This window comes from Haliaeetus leucocephalus, unplaced genomic scaffold, assembly GCF_000737465.1.
Source record: "Haliaeetus leucocephalus isolate CR32 unplaced genomic scaffold, Haliaeetus_leucocephalus-4.0 Scaffold484, whole genome shotgun sequence".
In the NCBI taxonomy this organism is placed as follows: Eukaryota; Metazoa; Chordata; class Aves; order Accipitriformes; family Accipitridae; genus Haliaeetus; species Haliaeetus leucocephalus.
The window spans coordinates 3,048,982-3,070,174 of record NW_010972920.1 but is presented as its reverse complement, the minus strand read 5'-3'; the positions used below and the strand labels follow the sequence as shown (position 1 = coordinate 3,070,174).

General features: G+C 45.7%; 1 protein-coding gene across 1 annotated transcript in view; it reads right to left on the bottom strand.

Annotated features, from left to right (window-relative positions):
- Positions 1-21,193, bottom strand: part of FRAS1 (Fraser extracellular matrix complex subunit 1) — a 172,946-nt gene that overhangs the window by 19,110 nt on the left and 132,643 nt on the right. Inside the window, exons 34-54 of the mRNA XM_010575600.1 lie at positions 19,046-19,160; positions 18,400-18,537; positions 17,528-17,560; positions 16,666-16,797; positions 15,822-15,947; positions 14,772-15,019; positions 13,144-13,292; positions 12,535-12,697; positions 11,643-11,778; positions 10,387-10,583; positions 9,828-9,981; positions 8,987-9,250; positions 8,683-8,871; positions 8,149-8,268; positions 7,528-7,707; positions 5,326-5,450; positions 4,499-4,639; positions 3,323-3,550; positions 2,925-3,038; positions 1,514-1,664; positions 299-458 (exon numbers count right to left, since the gene is read on the bottom strand). Of these exons, the coding sequence (XP_010573902.1) occupies positions 299-458; positions 1,514-1,664; positions 2,925-3,038; positions 3,323-3,550; positions 4,499-4,639; positions 5,326-5,450; positions 7,528-7,707; positions 8,149-8,268; positions 8,683-8,871; positions 8,987-9,250; positions 9,828-9,981; positions 10,387-10,583; positions 11,643-11,778; positions 12,535-12,697; positions 13,144-13,292; positions 14,772-15,019; positions 15,822-15,947; positions 16,666-16,797; positions 17,528-17,560; positions 18,400-18,537; positions 19,046-19,160 (3,263 nt within the window). The remainder of the gene's footprint in view (positions 1-298; positions 459-1,513; positions 1,665-2,924; positions 3,039-3,322; positions 3,551-4,498; positions 4,640-5,325; positions 5,451-7,527; positions 7,708-8,148; positions 8,269-8,682; positions 8,872-8,986; positions 9,251-9,827; positions 9,982-10,386; positions 10,584-11,642; positions 11,779-12,534; positions 12,698-13,143; positions 13,293-14,771; positions 15,020-15,821; positions 15,948-16,665; positions 16,798-17,527; positions 17,561-18,399; positions 18,538-19,045; positions 19,161-21,193) is intronic.

The following is a 21,193-nucleotide window of genomic DNA, read 5'->3' as shown; positions in this document are numbered from 1 at the left end:
CCCGTTTTTATTTCCCCCTCCCCCCGGGCGGGTTTTGCCCCCCCCCCCCCCCCCCCCGTTCCGTCTAGAAATCAACAGCGTTAATTCAACAGGAATGCCACGTGTGGTGCTACGCTGCACAGCAGTGAGACCTCAATCCTGATATGGTGCCAGGGAAACCCAGGCAGAAATGATGGTAACTGCCCCAGAATTTAATTTCAATGCTGTAGGTCCAACCACATATCACAGAGCTCAACCTGCCTCCCTCCAGATAAGACCCCATCTGTCATCATAGTGCCGTAAACCCCTTGCCACTTACCTGGTGTATGTAAAGCTGATGAGAGACCACTGGACGTGGAAGATGTTGCCACTGACCACATTGGGTTTGCTGTCCTTCACTAGGAACTGAAAGCTGTCCGTGGTCTCCTGAACCTTCTCCTCATGCATCACGTACCGAATGAGGCCCTGGTTCACATCCTCTGCCGGAAGGAGACATCCAGTGAGCCAACCCAGAAATTCAACGGCAGTTTTATAGATGAGCAGTGCGGCGACGTGCATCCGCATGGCCGCAGGGATCGGGTTTTCCACATGGCCTTTATGCTGTAGCAGCTTTTCTAACTTCCTTGGTCTTACCTGTGGTAGAAGCCAGCCTACAACCTGTGACAAGACATTCCCTTGCCTAGTCTTTATCCATAGTGGCTCATACTTAAAAGTAAGGTAAATTTAAAGTAGCTTTGATGAAATGCAAGAAATAGGGATTTGTTTGTGCAGCAGATATTTCAGCTCTGTTCTATAAGCTGGCATGTCCTAACAGGGCTCCTTCTCACTTGCTGAGACAGTTCAAGCTCTCTGACCTTCTGCAGTATGTTTCCCAAGCTTCAGCCCTAAAATAATGTAGGTCTCTTCCTTTTTTTTTCCTCCTTTCCCTGAGCACACGGGAGGCCAGGCATTGCTGGCAGGGCCTGATGAGAAGAGACAGGCAGAACTGCTGACTGCATTTGTACAGGATCTAATGCAGTGTGGTGCGAGGCTCTGCGAACGGCAGTAGCAGAAATGCTAAAAAAGGGAAATGCTGCCTGGGGGAGGCTGGAGGGAGCAGCAATCAGAAAGAGCACAGTGGTGTAGGAAGCAGGTACTCCCTCAACTCCCCTTCCTAATGGAGAGCCCCTCAATCCTGCAAGAGTGACCTTTCCACATGTTGTTGACTGTGCACTGCTAGCTAAACATCTACCAGACCTTGTGATGATGAGGTCCACATGCAATATCTACAACTCCTTTTTACTGTCCCAAGTCAAATCTCCAGCTCTAAGAAGTCCAGAGAACCTGGGTGTGCTACAGCATACATGTTGACATCGATAAGAAATTCTAGGATTTCTGCAATTGAGAGCAAAGTTCATTTCTTACTTTTGACACACTTTTGAGATTTGCCCCTTATCTTCTCCCATCCCACCTTCCCCCCACACCCCCCAAAGCTATCTTGACAAACTGAAGCAGCTGAAGGAAAAAAGCAATAGTATACAGCCCAAGTCCATACCCTGCGTAAAGGTGGTCACAGTTGTCCCTGGTTTCAGCTTGTTCTCCACGTAACCATTTCTGGGACCAGTTGTTATCTCATAGATCAGCTGTTTGTCATCTGTGTCAGGATCTGTCGTCAGTAATTCCTTCTTAGTGATTAAATTGGTTGCCTGGATGAAAGCCAAACCAAGGGAGTAAAACTCTGGAGAGCCAGCAGTGCAAGTCTGATTGACTGTTCATCTAAAAAGCCCAACCATCCCTCTGTCAAACAGTGCTCCACGAGGGAAAAGCTAGGGGATGTAAAAGCACAGAGCGGCCTTGAACAGACAGATGCCCCACAAGGTGTTTGACAGCACAGGAAGGATTCAAATTCTGCCTCACATCTGGTTTGTTTAATAAAAAACCACTGTGGCTCAAAGAAAAGCAAATGCAAAACAAGCTGCCCAGCCCTATCTAGCTATGTCATAGCTAAAAGCTATGACAAATCTTCTGGTTTCACCTAGAAACCACTGCTCCATGAACTGTGCTCATGCTCAGGTGAGGCCTGGCTTTGCAAAAAACATTTGCAAACAGCCTCAAGTTGAAGGATTGACTCAGGACAGTTCATGCTGCTTTAGTGAGCCTGCAGTAAGTCCTCTTTCAAATGACCTCACACGGATGTGCCACAGTTCCACCACATTTTGCTTTCTCTTTAAAAAGAGAACACCTATAACAGCAGGAGAAAAAGAGAGAATTGAACTGCCTGAGGCTGCAGGAGTGCTTTTTCTGAAGTCAGGAATTTGAGCTGAGGTAGCCACTTCTTAATACAATTTCTTACTACAGTGTCTTCCAACCCCTTTTCCTGGGAAGAACTGAAGTATTTCTTTGCAGTTAATGCTGGGTCCTCAAAAACAAGAACGAGAGAGAGAGTTTCCTGGGGTTTTGTTTGGACTTCAGCAAAACAAAGGCATGTCACAGCAAGAAATCCCTATACCAGATTTCTCTGAAAGCCATATATCTCTACCATGGCTGCTGCAGCACGTAATCAAGACTTCTCCGCCATCAGCAAAGCTGAAAATATACCCTGGGGAGGAGGGACAAGGGGCAGGACATGTCTGCCCAGGAAAGCGGGCAGGAGCTGTATCGCACTGCACAGCTTGTGCGAGAGCCAAGAAGAGCCAGGCTTGATGGTCCGGCTGATGTATGGGAAGGAGATGGTCCAGGAAGCAATTTAGTGCCCTGGAGCCACGTTGCCTGGTTTGGCTAATGGAACTGCAGTGCAGGCATCCCTGGACACCTCTGCCTTTTCCAAGACACTTCATAGGCACAGAGGAACACCTGTTCTCTGTCGCAAAAATAAAACTGCTGAAGGATCAGGAGGTTCTCCTGTGAAGCTCCTTCTCCTGAACAGCCTCAGAAACAATCTAAGCTGAACCCAGGCAGGCAGTTACCTTGCCATCCATGTACTCGAGCCACTGCAAACCCAGGTTGGTGACAACCCTGGGTGTCCCATCATCCACAGAGAGAACGTCCACTTTGAAGCGCTGTGGTGCTGCTGTCACAACCTGACAAAAGTTCAGAAAGACGGCCGTTACTTTGGGAGTGAGGGCCTCATGCACCATATTATCAGCCTTGCTCCCTTCAGCTCTGTTGGGATCAAGGTCCTGGGGTGAATTTGCACACACAAAGGCTGGTACACCAGGGAAGAAGCGTATGGCATCACATAACTGAGAATACTCAGCCTTTATCTTCAGTAGAGCAACAGCAGCCAAGTCTTCCCTTCTCTGAGAGGAAGTAGCTTTCTATTAGCTATAGAAGGTCTCCTTGACATCCCTTCTCCTCCCCTTACCTTCTTCCCCCCATCCTCCATAATGAAGAAGGGATTGGTCCCATCAGACACAGTGAAAGTGAAGCGATCCTTCAGCGAGTTGCTGCCATCATGACTGTAGCTGATGCGGTTCTGGTAGATGTCGTCCATCGTGAAGGTGGTGGCTTGGTGGTAACGCTGCCCGTTGCTGGTGCGTTCGATCAGGCCATGCTGGGGGGGCTGCACGACTGTGAACGTAATTGACTCAGCCTGCACCAGAAAGACAGGAGTGGCAAAGCTGATGACATGACCCCAGGACCAGGACAGGCATGTTCTTCCAGCTCAAGATGCCTGGAGAGGGACTTTATGCCGGGACAGCTTTCCTAGCACAGTGTTTCTAACCAGCGGCTGAAATGCATTACCACACACTGAATTGATTCACCCTGAGCCCTGCCCTGTCTTTATCCCTCTCCCAAGCTGGCTATCTACAGAACAACCCCAATCAAGGAGACCTAGGCTAGACGCATCACAGCCAACTACTGGTTTGGCTGCTCTGAGAAGGCTCCCACCCTTGTGACAACTCCCTGAACACAAGAGCAGTCCCCCATTCTGCAGCCATTCTAAGCAACGTGCCCCTTGTCACTTCTGTCAGGGTGGAAGCAGCGATAACCTTTGGGGCAGGATCTTTGGATCGGGCAATAACAGGCAGCCAGGAGCAATCTTGCTGTTGGGAAACCGCAGCGCAGTGAGGTAGAGCCAACATGAGACCGCTTAGTCTCCAGCCAGACCCAGGAGGAGGAAGAGGAAATGTCATTTTCATCTGTGCTAGGCATAAACTTTGTGCCAAGGCTAGGCATAAGCTCAGTAGAAATCCACAATGTTCAGAGAGAAGGTGGCACAGGGCAAGGATTAGCTCTGATCACAACTTCTAAATGTTTTCCATGCAGGTTCGTTGCTTATGTGTCTGAGAGACATCCCAGATGAAGCCATTTCTCAAGCCAGGGATTTGCTTTGCTCAAACACTCATTCATCTATTTATATACAAACTGGGCCTCCCACAAGCTGTTTGTCTGATGTTGTGATCAGGCAGGGTATGATCACAGCGAGAGATGACACTCGCTGTAATCTCTCTCTCTTTGAACACAAGCCCATTTTTCTGATAGCCCAGATGTGCAGCACAAGAGGGGAGGGCGGAGGCGAGGGGGAGTCCTGCCTTACCTCTGTGTCAGCATCTGTTGCTTTAAGCTCAAACTCTGTGATGGTTTTTCTCACCCCTTCCTGAACTGTCATCCCGAGGCTTTGCACTACAGGTAAGGAGTCATCCACAGGCTTTATGGTGATGTCAAAAGACTGGCTCACCTGGAACAGGAGGAAAAGCCTCTCTTGATGAATTCAGTCTACCAAGAGTGCAATTCCATTGAAACAGTAACACTTTAAGGAGACGATGGTGATCCAGAGTTTGGGTCACTTCATTTTGGCCTTGTCTAGCGAGTAAATATGAGCTTCTAAACTCAGATCATATGAGCATGACCTCTTCTATCCCTCCCCACTAATTTATTCTCCCTCTTTCTGTGATATTTATGGACATCCACTTTTCCCTCCCTCCTTCTTCTTTGTCCCTCTCCCTCTACTTGCAGCTATGATTTTTCTCTTTCAGAAAGTAGGAAGGAGACATTTCTCAAGGGTCTAACTGTGCTTCTGTGTATGTTGTCAGTGCACTGGATCAAAGCTGAGCTCCAGGAGCAATTGGTAAGGAGGTGAAAACCAGACGCTGAAATCTTGGTAAAGCAGTCTCATGAAGCTCCACTGCAGGTGGCTCCCCCTTACCTTCACAGGGCTCATTCCCTTCCCTGTGGTCCTTAAGCTCTCTCACAGCAGGGGAAGTAAGAGCACCCACCGTTGCCAAATGACAAGCCCATGTGTGGCTTGTTTCATTTCCTTTGCTACGTCTGTCTCTCGCAAGCATGCAAGAGAAAAACTGACTTCCATCCCATCCTATAGAATCAATAGCCTGCTCTGACTCAAAAAACCATGCTGGGACTTACTTCATTTGTTCCATCAGACACAGAAAAAGTGAACGCATCCTTATGCTTTTCAGCATCACTGGTGTGGACATACTGGATGCTGCGAGAGGCCAAGTCTGCCTGGCTGAAGGAGCTAATTCTTGTCCCTAGAAAAAGAACAATAGGGGAAAATGTGCAATAGAAAGAGTGAGGCAGGGAAAAATATAGGGAGCTGGACTTATCTAGCCATAAGCATTCAGTCTTGGCTTGTCCTGCTCCAATTCAGGCTGTACCATAAACCTCAGCTGAGCCAGGGATTTAGCTGGCACGGAGCCTCCTAGAAACTCTGCTCAACAACTTTTAAATTGTTGTAGTGGCACCCCTTCTGCAAAAAGAAGCATAGACTTCTTCCCAGACTTATAATTTTACGATGGCACCTCACACTGTCTGGACACCCTCTTGGGGATGGGCCTCTCAGGGAAGAGGACAAGAAAGAAGCTGTGGGAAAACGGTAGATGTAACACTTTGATTTTCACTGCTGTGCAGGACTGATCTAACCAGGACATCACTGAGTATGAGCAAAAGTTTTTTTCCTGGCCACACAGCAGTTTTCAAAAATGCCTTCAAAGTCTCTGCTCTCTTTTCCCCTCCTTGTACCCCTGCATTTAGAACAGATTAAGTCCCATTTTCAACACTGACTTATAGTGACATCTTTACAGGCCATTAGGTGTGACACAGACACAGAAAGGTACTGGAAAAGCATTTTAAAAAGCACTTGAACCTTTAAGTATCACTGCTGCATTTGACAGATTTACTGCAACAACAAAAACCCCCACAAAAAGTTTTTCACCAGTTTGGCACACTAAATGGCTACTGACAAGTATTGGCCACACTACAAAAGATACCAGGATCCGATATAAATAAATGAGTCAAAACTGGATGGTTAGCCAAGGTTTCCTCAGAGCTCATTAGCTTTAAAGGTTTGTGTTCTCTTTTGAACACTCCAGTACTCTCTCCTTAGGTTTAGGTCATTTAAATTGTGAGAACAACTCATTCCCAGTGTGTGGCTCTGTTATCTTTCCTAGTCCATCACAGACATGAAAAAGCATAGAAATCAGAATCATCACATTTTAAATAACAGGAGGAATAAAATCCTTAATCCAGCTCTTTCAGGTCTCCAAAGCACAAGATTCACTGTTTAGTTTGCAATTTAGACAAAAATATTGCAAGTTTTTAATTTTCTCTCAGCGGGGCATTTGCTTATTATAACTTTCATTCATTATTCCTACCCTTTCAACGTGTTTGCCAGAGGACTTCTTACACTGTGAGAAGATGAGGCGAACCACACGCTAAAACTGAGCTGTACAGGGACTGTCTGCATCTTGAAAACACACAGCAGATATTTCCAGTTTAATCTCATGCTAATGAGAAATCTAATTCTAAGAAGAAATATAATCTTAGATGAGTACAATCTAAATCAGAAGAGCATATGACATGACAGCATAGATTTAGACTAATTCATCAGAGAGGGGTAGGACACTCATACTGTCAGTGGGCATGGAAGGCAACTCTAAAATTCCGATCACATTTGCAGGTAATTATTTTCTGAGTTTCACAGGATTGACCAATTCCCCCTCCATGAACTACCAGAATTCATTATCCAGCATATCCATCACAGCACAACGTAGCTTCCTTTTAAACTAACTCAGCGGTTAGTTCCCTTCCTCTCTCCAAAGTACGGGTGAGAAAAGAGGCTGGTTTTTAGGGATCAAGGGACATACTGGCCAAGAGGGGGACAGAAAGCAGACTGTCTGTTTACCAAGGTGGGCTCTATTACCATGGACATTAGGGGAATGAATTCTTTGGGGCGTTGTACTATATGTGGTCACAGAAAAGGCTGAAGGTTTGCCTGTCATGGAGATGCAGCGATAGGTCCTGAAAGAGGAGAAGCACACAGCGGCAAGCTGGACTGATCTGCAAAGTCCACCAGGCAAGGTTACCATGGGGCATAAACGCACCCAGAGGCTGAATAAATCCTCATCTGTGATTATTGGGCTGCCTTGCCTCCACTCACCCTATTCTCCAGCTCTCTGGGCTAATGACCATTTGATTTCTAACAGGAAACATAATTCTGTGATGCTGCCTCCAAGCACATTTTTCCTGCAGCAAATCTTTAGGGCTCAAAAGCCCTCCAGTGCTCTGCTGCTAGGAGTACCGAACTGAGTAAAATACTGTCCTGCTAACCTGGGGAGGCTGCGTGCTCCAGATGCCCCAGCTGTGGCTGCTTGGTGAGCTTGTACTGGAGCTGGGTCGGCTCACTGTCCCGGTCAGTGGCAGAGAGCTGGAGGGTCGTGATCTTCTTTGCCGAATTCTCATCCAAGACTAGCCCTTTGTTAGCGATGATGGAGGGGGGAAATCTGTCTTCTGAAAGGGTGAAACGCAAAGCTGAGTTAGGAGACAGTCACCCTCCTTTCCTTGGTGTTATTCAAATCGGGTTCTTGGGCTCAAGCAAGAGACAACATACACACAAACACCTCCCAGACTGCTAATTCTGAAACAGGTACTTGGCCTCGGCATTAATCGAGGGCACGGTAACACTATAATGTCTTAAAGACAGTCTAGACAGTATAAAGATATCAAGGGGAATTTTTCTACCTTCTTCAGTGAGTTTGTTAGAAGCCAAAGAACAAATCCTTACATCCGCGAAATCTCCCCATGCCCCAAACTTCAAAGGCCTTTGAATTAACAGCGAATAAAAACTGCATCTCAAGAATGACGTCTTAACTTGCAATATATGCGGGATGGGAATCTATGAAGGCCTCAGCTCTGCAGCAAAGAAAACACAACTTCAGCACTATCTTTTACCTAATACACTAATAGAAAAAACCTGGTCCATCAGTTTGTTGCCATCTGCATCGATCACATCAAAGGTGAAGGGGAAATTTCCACCAGGATCCCCTTTCTTGTGACTGTACACCACTTGCCCTAGAGAGAGGGACAAGAGAAAAGAGGTGGTTTATTACAGGCTGCATCATTTAATTCTTAGTTTGGAACCAGGCTGGCAGTATAAGCCGAGGGACTTTGAGCTTGACAGAGCTCCTGGATTTGCGTTTCATTACTTTTTCTCTTTATTCTTTTTCTCCTGCTGAGAGAGACTTTTTAGCACTTGCTTAACGATACGTGTTTCTGTTCTAACATAACAATCTTATCGTCCTTCTTTCCCTTTCCCTTCCCTGCTTCAAGTCATCCTCCCTCTCTCATAAAGATCATGGAATCACAGAATATCTCAAGTTGGAAGGGACCCATAAGGATAATCGAGTCCAACTCCCTGCTCCTCGCAGGACTACCTAAATGGCCACATATTACTTGCCAAGATTATCTAAAATCAAGCACTCTCACCTTTATTTATATCAGCCTGGGTGAAACTTGTGAGAGGTCCTTCGACAGAGATCTGGACTGGATTATCAATTTTGGTCAACTGCAGATGGCCCACGCTGGGATCCCTCTTCATGACAAATCTAATCGTTGTGTCGTCTGAATAAATAGCTGCTGCTTTCAAGTGCTGATCTGTGAGGTATGCTGCAGAGCCTGGACCAGAGAAAGAAAGTCCACAAACAGCTTCAGCCAATCCAGCTAAGTGACTGGTTTAGACTGGACCATACAGCAATACCAAGCAATACCATTATCCTCCCTCTCCCCGTACCAACTGGGAGCTGCAGGCCCCTGTTGACAGCTAATGTGGGTGGCTGCTTCTTCGGCAGCTCCACGAAGAACTCCAGCCTCCCCATCTGCGTGTAGAGACCATCCGTGATGGAGAAGCCAAACTCGTCTGTCTGTGCTGCTGCACTGCTCTGAGTATAAACGATCAGCTCATCCAAAATGTCCTGGTAAGTGAAGGACGAGCCCATGGACAGCACATTTCCATGCTCCGGGGGCTCTGCAGCAGTCTGCCTCCTACGGAGATGACCTGACAAACGACAGATGGATGAAAATTATGGGGAGAAGACAGCCTGCTGGGGACTCTTTGTGCGCCAGCTCTAACTGGGATGCACAGAGGTGGACATAGCCTTACTGGAAAAACTGAAGGAAGTTATCTGCTTATTGCCAAAACTGGCAAGAATGTGGCTATGTACATGAGATCTGAAAAAGGGTGCACAGCCCTCACTAGTTTAACATGGCACTAGCCTTCACGTGACACCCTGCCTTGCTTTATCACTGCAAATAGATGCTAGTTGCTCAGCTTTTTGGAACTGAACCCTGCAACAGGAAATGGGGTAACACAAAAGGGAACGTCCCAGGGAAATGCGTGCAGCCCCCCTTTCCCCTCTACCACAAATAGCGAGGGACAGCTCTCAAAGAATAGGTCTAGTCTGAAGCACAATCCCTCTGTGGCTGCTGGTCCAAACACAGACTAAATGTGCTTTATACAAATATGCCAGGCTCCTCTCTCGCATCAGGGGCTGTTGCACACACACAGATACAAAGGCACACAGACACACAAAGATGTTCTCTCTCTCTCCCCACCCCAGCTTGTCAGGACTTACCATGTTCAGGACTTTCGGTAACCATGATGACAAGCTCACTGTTCTGGGTGTCCAAGTCCTGCAGGTTGAGGAAGGCCTCGGTAACGACCACACCTGAGCCCTCATGCACTCTGACAGGCTCCAGCACCATCTTTGGGGGCTCATCGTTCTGCCGCTGCACAGGTCCCAAAGGCATATAGTTAAAAAAGGGAAATGGCCAAGGGGAAAAGACTGCTGCCCACTTGAATGAAATACAAGCTCCCAAATTACAGTACTGGTGCTGATATCCATTAATGGGCTAGACCAGCTTCTCCAAATCTAGCCAGCATCATGGCCACTTCTAAGAGGGAGGAGACACCAGAGAAATAAGCCCTGAAGAAGAGGTTGCAATGCACAACTGTTGTCTGGTGTCACAGGCAAATTATGTGGCTGTACTAGGGGAAGGAAACAGATAGGAGGAAGGAAGCTCCCTTTAATCCCCTTCCCACGTTTTACAAAGGAGTGAGCAAAGTTTGCACTTTAAAAGCCGTGGGTCTATGTGAAAGGAGAGGGCTCTTGCAGCCAGAGAGCACAGGCATACCTGAATTGTGATGTTAATGCTCTGCACCTCAGATTGACTGAAGCCATCGCTCACATAAAAGCTGAAAACATCACTTGTTGGCTCAATGCTTTCATGGACGCTCTGGAAGTAGTAAATGCTGTTCTCTAGAACATCTTGAAGGGAAAAGGATGCATCTGCAGTTGCAGCAGACTCACTCTGTGGGCCATAACTCTCACCTGCAAACCAGAATACTGCTAGTGAAAGGATGTTCAATTCACTGGTAAACTAAGAATAAAAGCAGCAGAATTAGGAGAAGAATGGCACATTGTGAAGGGTGCAGAAGGATGTTTATTCCTACAACATGGGTTTCACACATCTAGAAATGTGTAGAAAGCAGCATCTGCTGCATTAGAGTAGAGATTAGGGAAGCTGCAGTTTTATGCATAGTACAAGCAATCCCACATCCTGGAATTACTTAGGCTTTCTTCAGAGACGAAACAAGGGCTAATGTGCCATCTCTGGCCTCAACACAAACTCTACATCAAGCTTCACCTTGCAAAACTGAGTCTCACACCCAAGAAAATCACCCAGCTGTTGCCTGTTCAAGGAGAGAGGCTCATCATTACCAAAATGGCACTAACTGGAGTTCCTTCATAGGACACAATTAGGAGGAATGATGTGTAATGGTTAGCAACCTGTGCTCTCCAGAAGAAAGGCAATCACTGTTGTAACAAGTACTACACTGGCCAACCCATGGTGATATTTTACAAAGGCAAGTTATGATTTAAGTAAAATGATATATGCCACTCCTGGGACCACATGCAGGATTAAGCAGACAAGTTTCCTGGATGAACATCTCTGGACAATATGGTATAAATCCTACCTTTTCTTGATAATACAATGAGATAAGAGAGCGTTACCAGCCATGCTCTGCCACAGCTCTCAGCCTCAAAGCTCGCTGGGACGTTTAGAGGAATTTAGCAAAGTTTGTTCTGTGTAACAAGGCCAGCCAAAATAAAACATGATGAAAATACAACACATGGGCTTGAAAAGCCTCTTAATGCCCCAGTCTCACAACACAGACCAGTCTCCAACAAACGAGAATTAGCAGAAAATGCTCCCCTGAGACAGATTATCTCGTAACGCTGACCTTATGAGCTCTTTATGATCAACTGATGCCAACCAGCACTGCACTGAGGAGCTGTGGTGAGACAGATTAGAGTGTGCTCCAGCATGGCACTTCCTATGTTCCCTTTCATCAGCCAGGAGGAAGAAGAGATAACCAAGCAGTTTACCTGTCTTAGTGTTTTCAATGTAGCCATACATCGGTAGAGTGATAACTATGACCCTCAGGTCTTCCTTGGCAGCAGTACCATAATCAGCAGCTAAGTGGTGATGAGCCAGCAGTGGGACCCTGCCCCCCTCATCCACCTGGAAAGCAAAAGCATATGACAAAACTACCGCCAATGGACACAACACACGGCAACACACAAATTGTTACTGAACAAGTCTGCCTCTGTGGAAGAGGCTTGCCCGGTCTCTGAAGTCCTGTCCCATCCTCCCCTAGATCTGTTAAGCATGAAATCAGCTGGGAGGTGAGGTGGGATGGGAAGAACAAAGCCTGCCTGGCCCCCAGGAGGAGCCTGTGAGTGCTTTATCAGGGCAAGAAGAGAACTGGCAGAGTCACGCTGACCTCTTGGAAGGCGAGATCTGCATTTCTTGTTGAGCGGAGCCTTTTGAAGGTAAGGGAGGGGGAATACAAAGCTGGAAAGGAGGGAGATGACTTCAAAAGTCTTTGATAAGGAGTCTGAAATGCTGTGTGTCAGTCCAAAGCACCAGATGCTTTCAGACTTCTCTTCTGCTCATCTTTTACACGCAAGCTGGTGAAATAAAGGACGCAATATTAAACAAGGATAAGTCAGACTTGTTCCACTGATATCAATGGGACGACCTAGGGAGAACCCAGCTCCTGACTAGAACAGATGTAAGCAGATGAGGTTCAGGGATGCAGCCATACTGTCAGCCTCCTCTGGCCTCCAAGTAATTTGTTAACCCTTTGCACGCACAGGATTGCATGTGCAACACCACGTTTCTTCAGCGATTTCCCCTCAGTCCAGGAAAACCGTTCAGTTCCTCACATCTAAGACATTCTTGTCACTGTTCCTAGTATCTTGGGTAGCCACTTACAGTGATATGGTCAGCAAAAGCAATGAGCGATGGCATTGTCTGGGCAGATGTGATAGTGATGGTGAACATCTGTCTGTCAAGCCGGTTGTTATCAGCATCAAAAACAGTGAAGTGGAAGATGTCCGTAACTGGCTGATTGCTGGTCTCAAACGTGGTGGAGTAGCTGTGAAAATGAGAACACAGTCTGGGTCAGGGAGTCTCAATGACAGTCAGGCAAATACATATCATTCCTGCATTTAGAGGTGAACGCACACCTTGTGAAAAAGAGGTGGTATTTCAGTTCCCAACTCTCCTTCACATTCATTCCCTGAGTTCTTTTAAATCACTGTTCTAGGTGTTGCCTACCTAAAGTATCACCATGACATTGCGGATACAGAAGAAACACCTGTAATTTGAAGCTACACCAACTACTGACATTTCAGACATGCATAAATACCTAATTCCGCACACAGGAAATGCTCTCATTCATAATCTCATAAGATACAAGAGCCAAGAAAAGAAAAAAAATCTTTGACACATTGTACTAACATAATATAGCCCAGAGATCCCTGCGGAAAGCCCACTGAGCTTTTAACTGGCATGGCTTGAAGGAGAATAGCTCTTTGATACCTGATCCTCTGGCTGTTGATGTCTTCCATGGTGAAATTATAAACCTTGGAAAGCTCTTTATCATGAGAGCCTGACATCCGTAAGAGGGTGCCATATGCAGGCAGAGATATTAACTGGATTCTTATCTCCGAGTCAGGAGAATTGTTGTCCTAAACATGAAGAAACAAACCAAATCAAAACACGACAAGATTAGCTTTTGTTTCCATCCACTAAAAATGGAAGGAGGAATAAAATGTTTTATAGGGAAATACATCAAGCTAGCTGGGTCAGACCCACAGCTGATGAATATTAAATGAAGCTCTATTGATGAGAACAGAGTCGAGTGGGTTGACATTTTCAGAATCTACCACAAAATGTATTTTAATTTTCTCTCAGCTCAGAGAGGTTTTCTTTGTGTCCTTGTATCTCATCAACACAATCACCTAGACATAAACCTGATATTTTTTAATTACTTTGCACTCCTAGTGGACTGGACCATTTATGTAATGTACTTTTCCTGACTTTTTCTTCACAGATAAAAAGAGCCAAAATTCAGCCAACAGCTGGCTGGCACGGGGAGTAACTGTTGCCCACCGCAGGTTCAGACAGAGACACAGAGCTAAGTTCAGTTCTTTGTAAAACAAAGGTTAATGTGGGGCAATGCTGCAAAAGCTAGATTCACGTTAAATTAAAAGCTGATTTTGGCTCTTTTTAACTACATTAAGTACAACCACCTCTACGATATCAGAACTTAGATGTCATCTTTCTTCTAAAAGTTTTTGCTGGTTGCTTGAAAGACAAGACCCAAAGCAGAAATCATCATATCCTCAGCATATGGGTCAGGAATGAAATCCTCTTTTCCCTAACTGTTTGCTTACTCAGATTAAACCTGAACAGTATCCTTGTCAGCCTTCCTCCTTAAGGATAGAACAGGACAGACCCCAGACTTGTATCCAGACTGATCCCTTGGAAAAAACATTCATCTGCCTTCTTATCCTACCTCACCCCCTGCAGTTCTCTAATCATCTCTCTGACAGCCACTACCTTACGTATCTCCAGCCTCACACGTGCACTGCAATCTCTCCTCCTTAAGGGGAGCATATCTGCATACCTGAAATCCACTGCTAGTGCATTTGCTGCTAGGACTAAAACACTTTTCTTCTGAATTTAACCAGCAGGATAACTCTTGTACAACACACAACCCCTGGGACCAAGTCCAAGCTACCAAGGAGTGCAGCATCTTGGGTTGCTTAAACCTCCCCCCTTCAAATATGTCCAGAAAAAGAACCTGGCAATTTTGGAAGGGGGGTAGGAGGGTTGAAATTTTCAGGGGATTATCTCTTAGCAAGTCCACGTGCTTTATTAGCAAGTCTGTTTGATACAAAAATCTGGGATTAACTCAGTTCTCATGTTTAGCATGGCAGTTCACCTCTGTTACAGTCAAACATGGATAGCCTTAAAACCTTGTTTGATGAAAGAGTCTATTATCCCCTTTTTGGCAGCAGTAGTCAGGACACAGTCAAAACTTGAGCTCTCTACCAAGAATCCACACTGACGGCAGAGAGGTATGTGCGGCCAAGGGTCCGTGGGGGGATAAGGAAAGGGAAGCTGGCAGCATTCACTGGGTTTAGAAATAGATGAAAGCTTACGATATAAGCGAGGTGCAATCGAGAGAGAGTCACAGAGCTTTTACTAGCCACGGTGATTGCCAACAAGCAGCCCGGGGCCAGCTGCGGACCGTTGTTATCCAGCAGAGACACTTCCACCCTCAGCACTGTGGTCACTGTAGTGACACCGTCAGTGACAGAGATTTCCATGCTGTCGTCTGCTGTTGCTGAACCATCATGCACATACTGCAGAGCATTTCGAGTGACGTCCTCATAGGTGAAGGTGTCACCTTCCCAAAAAGAAAATGCACAAGTCAGAAAGACTCTGTTCAGAGCACCAATCCAATTCAAATGACCTAAGGCCCCAATTTAGCAAAAGACTTAATCATGTACTAAACTGGCATTTAATACCATCCTTACAGGGATGTGAGTTATGAAGACATTTATTAAGGAGCTAGTATATATGCAGGGCAGAGGAAAAGCTGTAACCTTCACAGTTTCAGAGACACAGCAACTCTTCTTGATTCCCAAGTAGTGCACAGATCCTCCTTTCTTCCCAGCTGCTTTCTAACCTCATGCCTGTCATAGCTAGGTAAGGCTTCCTCCTCCACACCTTCTGCTTCTCCTTCTGTCCTACAGATAATATTTGTTCATCTGATCACACACTGGAAACCGCTGCCACCAAAATCAATGGTAAAACTCCACAGGGGCTTTGAAGTGCTGGATCACAACAGGACTTCAGTAGAAACATTTGCTAGGTCACTTTACTAAATTACTTCAGATACAACTTACGATGTAAACCAAAACATCCCTTTTGATTAGCAGCTGGTTACAGTTATCACAATAGAGTGACTGTCAACTACCCCACACATAGTCGGTACAGCAAATGCGCTGACTCAGCCAGGAAGTAAACAACAAATGGGAGAATGTCTTTCATACACTCTCTCCTGCAGTCACACACTTCCAGACAGAAAATTCACACACTTGTGTGTGACAGAGGCATCTGCCTCCTCCTGGTCAACTAAACCAGCCATGTGGACAGGCACACACTGACCCCTTTCCTGCGCCAAGGAAGACTTCTGCTTAACTTACCTGCTCTCATGCGCTCCTGCACGCCTGCGCTGTACTTGAGCACATTGCCATGATGGGGAGGTTTCACCAGCTCAAAGAAAAGACCCTCAGGAGCTGTATCCGTGTCACTCACGGCTAACTGGATCCCTGTGCCAGGGGAAGAGAGCACAGCTTCAGCATCCTCAGACGCTACACTGCGAATATCCCTTAGGTTTTGTGATGTGCTCTTGTGAATGGAGTCAAAAAACTGTATTTCAGTCAGCATGTAAAAAGTAAAATAATTCTGGAGCTGCTCTAGCTCAAGAGCTTGCTGGTTTCATGGAAATAGTTTGTCCCCTGATGATGCTCAGATCAGAGGTGGTATCAGAGAACTTACTGCCAGTATGGCTCACAAATGACAGCTAAGCAAACCCTCAGCTTATGAGATGTGCACATGTTCATATAGCAGGGGGATATCTACAAAACCCCCAGAGAACCTCCTAACACAAGCAGAAAGTGGCTTATCCTAAACAACCCAGCGTACCAGATCACACCAGTAACCAATAGTTCAGCAATTGCAGCGCAGCCTAAGAGGGAAAAAGTAGAGGAGCAGCAGGTCCCTGATCCTGCTCTCGCCTGCCTTAGCCAACGAATGGACCTGCCATACACTGGAGAAGTACTGCCATATCCCCAGGCACCTTTCTGAGGCACCACTGAACAGTTTTCTCGGTGGTTGCTTCTGCACCTGCACAACCACAGCTCCTTAGCTAAGTGGACAGAGGTGAGTGAGACCAAAACTCTCCCCTGCTCCATCCGTGTGGCCTCCTGGCAGTAAACGCGGTGGCTCAGGCTGAGCTCTGCACCCCATCCGTTCCACCGTACTCACCGATGGTGGCTTTGCCCCCCTGGCTGACCTCCAGGAACGGAGCTGTGATCTGGAAGACTGGAGGCTGCTGCTCCGCTGAAAGCAAATGAATGACAAACACCATCTCCGGGGTTGTGTGTTCTCCGTCAGTCACTAGACACAGACAAAAATCACACCTGAGTGTAGGGACGTATTTTTAGGGACTCACCTGGGAAATTAACTTTTCTGTACAAAATCGCCACCCCACATTGCTGACTTCTCTCCCACCTTGTCAGTCTACACCTTTGTCTACGGACATATACACACGATTCACACCTGCCAAGAGTATTTATCTTTTCCTCTAACTCAGCTCCTAGCAAGACAAATGTAACTTCTAAAAGTCTGTGTGTGTGCATGTGTACATACTATCTTCCATATATCTATCAGGTGCACTCATAAGTCAGAACATGGACTTCTTGCTGGTGGATCACTTTCATACCTGTGCTAGAAAGCACATGGAAAGGGAAAACAAGCAAGCAGCTTATCAGTAGCAATTTAATTGCGGAAATGTTGCCAGGCTATATTATATTGAAAAAAAGAAACAGCATAAAACTCTGATATCTGTGTTCACATTGGGAGAAAACGGGAGTGAATCAGGCTTTTAGGTCAGATTCCAGGCAACTAGCGGAAAAGGATGTCTCTACCAAGCTGCAGCTTAGCTTCTATAAAACACTGTTGAGATACAGATGAATTAATATTCCCCAGGCACGTGCATTTCCAGAAATTCCTATTGAGTGCCCATAGGTGTGCTTGCAGCAGAAGAAAGGCCAAGAAATAATGTGCAACGTGAAGGGCACAAGGATAAAAACTGCTTTGGCCAGGAAAGAGCAAATGGTTCACATACCTGTGAATCGGAAGTTCACTGACTCTGGGAGACCTGATGGGACAAACACAAGCACAGAGTAATGATGGTCAGGACAGGAAAGCACATACTGATGTGGATTTGAACAATTTTTGGAGAAAGCAAGTGCTGACATTCAACCAGACTGGAGTCTTTGCTCACGAAGGAAAGCACTCTTTCCTTGCCTTCACTTCAGGCAATGAGAGATAACATGCTACCCCCTCCTCCAAACCGTGAAATTCGTCAGTGGAGGGTACAACTCTTGATGTCAGTGGAGAGGACAGTGATGCACAGAACTACATCTACCACGTACTGTCACTTCATCACAGAATCCTGTGCATCAAACAGTCAAAAATGCTTGAAGTTTGTCCTGTTTTTGCCCCTCTACCTCCTGCTCCAGATTGTTATTCATCTGATGGTAGAAATCTTCTAATATCCTGGCTAAATTGATTCAGTTCATACTCATCAATTCTAGTCTCAATCTCAAGGACTAAACGCCCAGTGCATCAAAGGTCTCAAGCATGGGAGGGGCAACAGTTCCTAACCACACAGCAGAGCAGCAATTTGCCCAGCACAGCATCCAGTACTAGTGTTGGCAATGCTAAGTGCTGCAGTGAACACTGCCATATCCCCATAATTCACTGAATGTTGCTATACCAAACCACAGCGGAAAACCTCGTTGAAGCCACAGGAAACGGGTGAGCTCTTGATACACTTCTCCAAGGCAGATTCCTACTACCTTGGTATCGTTCAAGCCTCATGCACTCGCAAGCATGGATGTAACCATGAAGTCACTCCAGGACTGGAGGAAGACTAGCAGTCCACCTACCTCTACCAGTCTGACACAGCACTACAAAGAACATTTACTTCCTTACCTGCAAAGGAGAACGCAATGATCTCTCTCAAGTGAGGAGCTGCAGTCGGCGGACGATAAGCAATCTTGCCATGGTTTATATCTGCTTGGGTGAAATACCTGACCGGGGAGAGAGGCCTGTCTCTATGCTCCACGATACCTACGGAGGCAGAGAGCTCAATATTAACGGGAGGAATCCATTTTATTTTTAAAACAAGATACGAAAGGCTACAGCTTCTTTTTCTGTCCCCAGGTACTTCTTTTTACATCTTCAGTGGTTCCTGAATGAGTCGGATGGCTGAGACTGCATCGAGGATGGGTTCTTGGGACATGAGAAATTAAGCAAAGATTCCTCACTTAGTCATTTCTTCAAATACCTCTCATTAGAGAGGTGGAAAGCAGAAAGCAGTGCTCTCAGACACTAGTAAGAAAACTGTCTGAGCTCTCCAGCTTACTCCTAAACAAGCGAAAGAAATCAGGCTGAGAAATAGGGTATTCAAAAGCTAATGAAGGAGGCCAAACGGGGTGTTTGAAAGCTAACGAAGGAGGCCAAACAGATTGACAGATGCCTCCACAGAATGATACTCTGAGGGAAAAATTAGATGTGCTTAGGAAGCGTGGCAATTAATTCAGCAGCAAGCTGCCATGTTCTGAATAGGTACACTTGCCTTGGCCAGGAAGGAGAGGGACAGTCACGTTGAACAGGATTTTCTCACTGGGAATCTCCGGGTCTACAAAGGAGAGGTGATGGGGCTCAATCACTGTCACGCGGTCCTCCAGCACCTCAATAAACACATCAGACCATGAGCATCAAGGCCAGAGACATGGGAATATTCACCCAAAAATACACTGAAAGAGAATTCACTTTGCTATAGTTAAATATAAGAGAGTCTTTGAATTTAAATGCTTCCTAGACCTAAAACTGACAAAGGATGGATGGGCTGAACCTTTACCAAGTCTCTCAGACTTGTACAAAATAGGGACTATTTGGGAGGCAATTACACAGGACGGTAAAGGTTGATAATAAGTAAAATTTGCTAAAGTCTTACAGGCCACCTAAACTTTCTTTCAGCTCATCATTACCAGATGTGTAACGCAGAAGCTGGGTACTATCATGCTCAACAGAAGAGCGCTCTATACAGGTCCACCTCTGTTAAGTCCTTTCTGGAGCATCCAAATGGGCTTATAAACCTATGAAAAAGAGACAAAGTCCTCTTCCTTCATAAAACTATGAGCTAATCCCCACTTTCAGGCTGTCCAGGAAAGTGGCAGTGTTTTTAGTGCACTCTGTCCCCTGCAGATGCACAACCTCAATGCTCACAGGTGGAGGAGTTTCTTTTTTGACCTACAGCAACTACGAAGAGATAAAGGAAAATCTGATTTCATCAAAAACTCCCTGGATGAAGATATAAGTCATTGCCTATGTAGTTTTCTAGTATAGTCTGACGTGGCTGGACTGGATTTGCTTTTAAAAGAAATCCTGAAAATGCCTTAGCCGTTTCCATTAGAACACAGAGGAACCAAAGCTTTCTCTTTTGTTTTAAATCTGTCTAAAAATGTTCAGATCCTTCCATTACAAGATTATCATTACCCAAAGGCAGGCAGTGTGTTACAGGAATTACGGTGCTGCATGAACAGACTTAACTGCACAAAGGCCGTTAACTTGTATGTGTTCATGAACCTTAATCCTGCGGAATTAACAGCTACAAGAAGTCACTGAATTAAATAGTTCAGCTCGATATGAAAAGCGTTTAGCTCATTTCATAACCATGAACAAAATATGGAGAGAACAAGCTAAATTAAGGATACAGGCAACTAATTTATCTGCTTTGGAACATGAAATGATCAGGTTCAGGAGCAAACTACAGGTTTTCACTGGCCACATCAAGTGCAGCCCACTGAATCGTGCTGGTTACATGTGTGTAAGACCACCCTGTCAAACCTGTGTCCCATTCTGCTGGTCTTGGGTCACAGACTGAATGTTGGCTTGGACGTTGGCAAGGTGAGGTTTCCTAACTACAGCTCAGTACACCACAAATGCCACTGAACCCCCAGTTCACCTCTCTCCAGTGTTTTTCACCCAAACACATCAGAGGAGAAACCACAGCCTATGAATGACTGTTGTGAAGCAGGAAACAAAACCTTGTCAGTCCTTCTTAGATGTGAAAATGTCCCATATCTAACTAGAAGCAAAAGCCACAAAGTTTATTTGTGTTATCAGCACTGCTATATACAGCTCTGTATAAAAAGGGCAGGCTTAAAATTAACAGTGGTGTCCCTTTCATACAGCCACTTTGGGAAGGGAAGGGAGGAGCACGTCTACATGCTTACAAAATTCTCTCTCCTTCACAAACCAAATTTCAGTTTGCATTCAGCTAAAGCGAAGCTCAGGCTTCTTTTACCAATATAGGGGAAACGGGTAATTTGGTTGAAGAAAAAACAGTACAGATGTTACATCCTGTAATACTGCCAAAGAGTCACCAAACTTTCCCTGACCTTTCTCAGCAGGACGCTCAAAGACAAGACTAGAGGTATGGGAAGACTTAACATTTTGTGCTTGCTCTTCAGTCGAGAAGCCAGTCTAATTCTGAAGGAGTTTGAAGACGGATGAACAGAACTCAATCTCGTTGATGCAAGGAAGTGCAATTTTATGATGGAAAGATTTAAGGTTATGGTTGCTTCATAGTTGCCTCCAAGGCCTATTTGTCTCTCCCAGAGGTAGGACGTGCAGGTTGCAAGGCGCCCCTCAGTAAAATGTATTTTATGGCACTATTGAATTTTGTGGTGTGTAATTAGCTATAAAATCCAGCACTGCA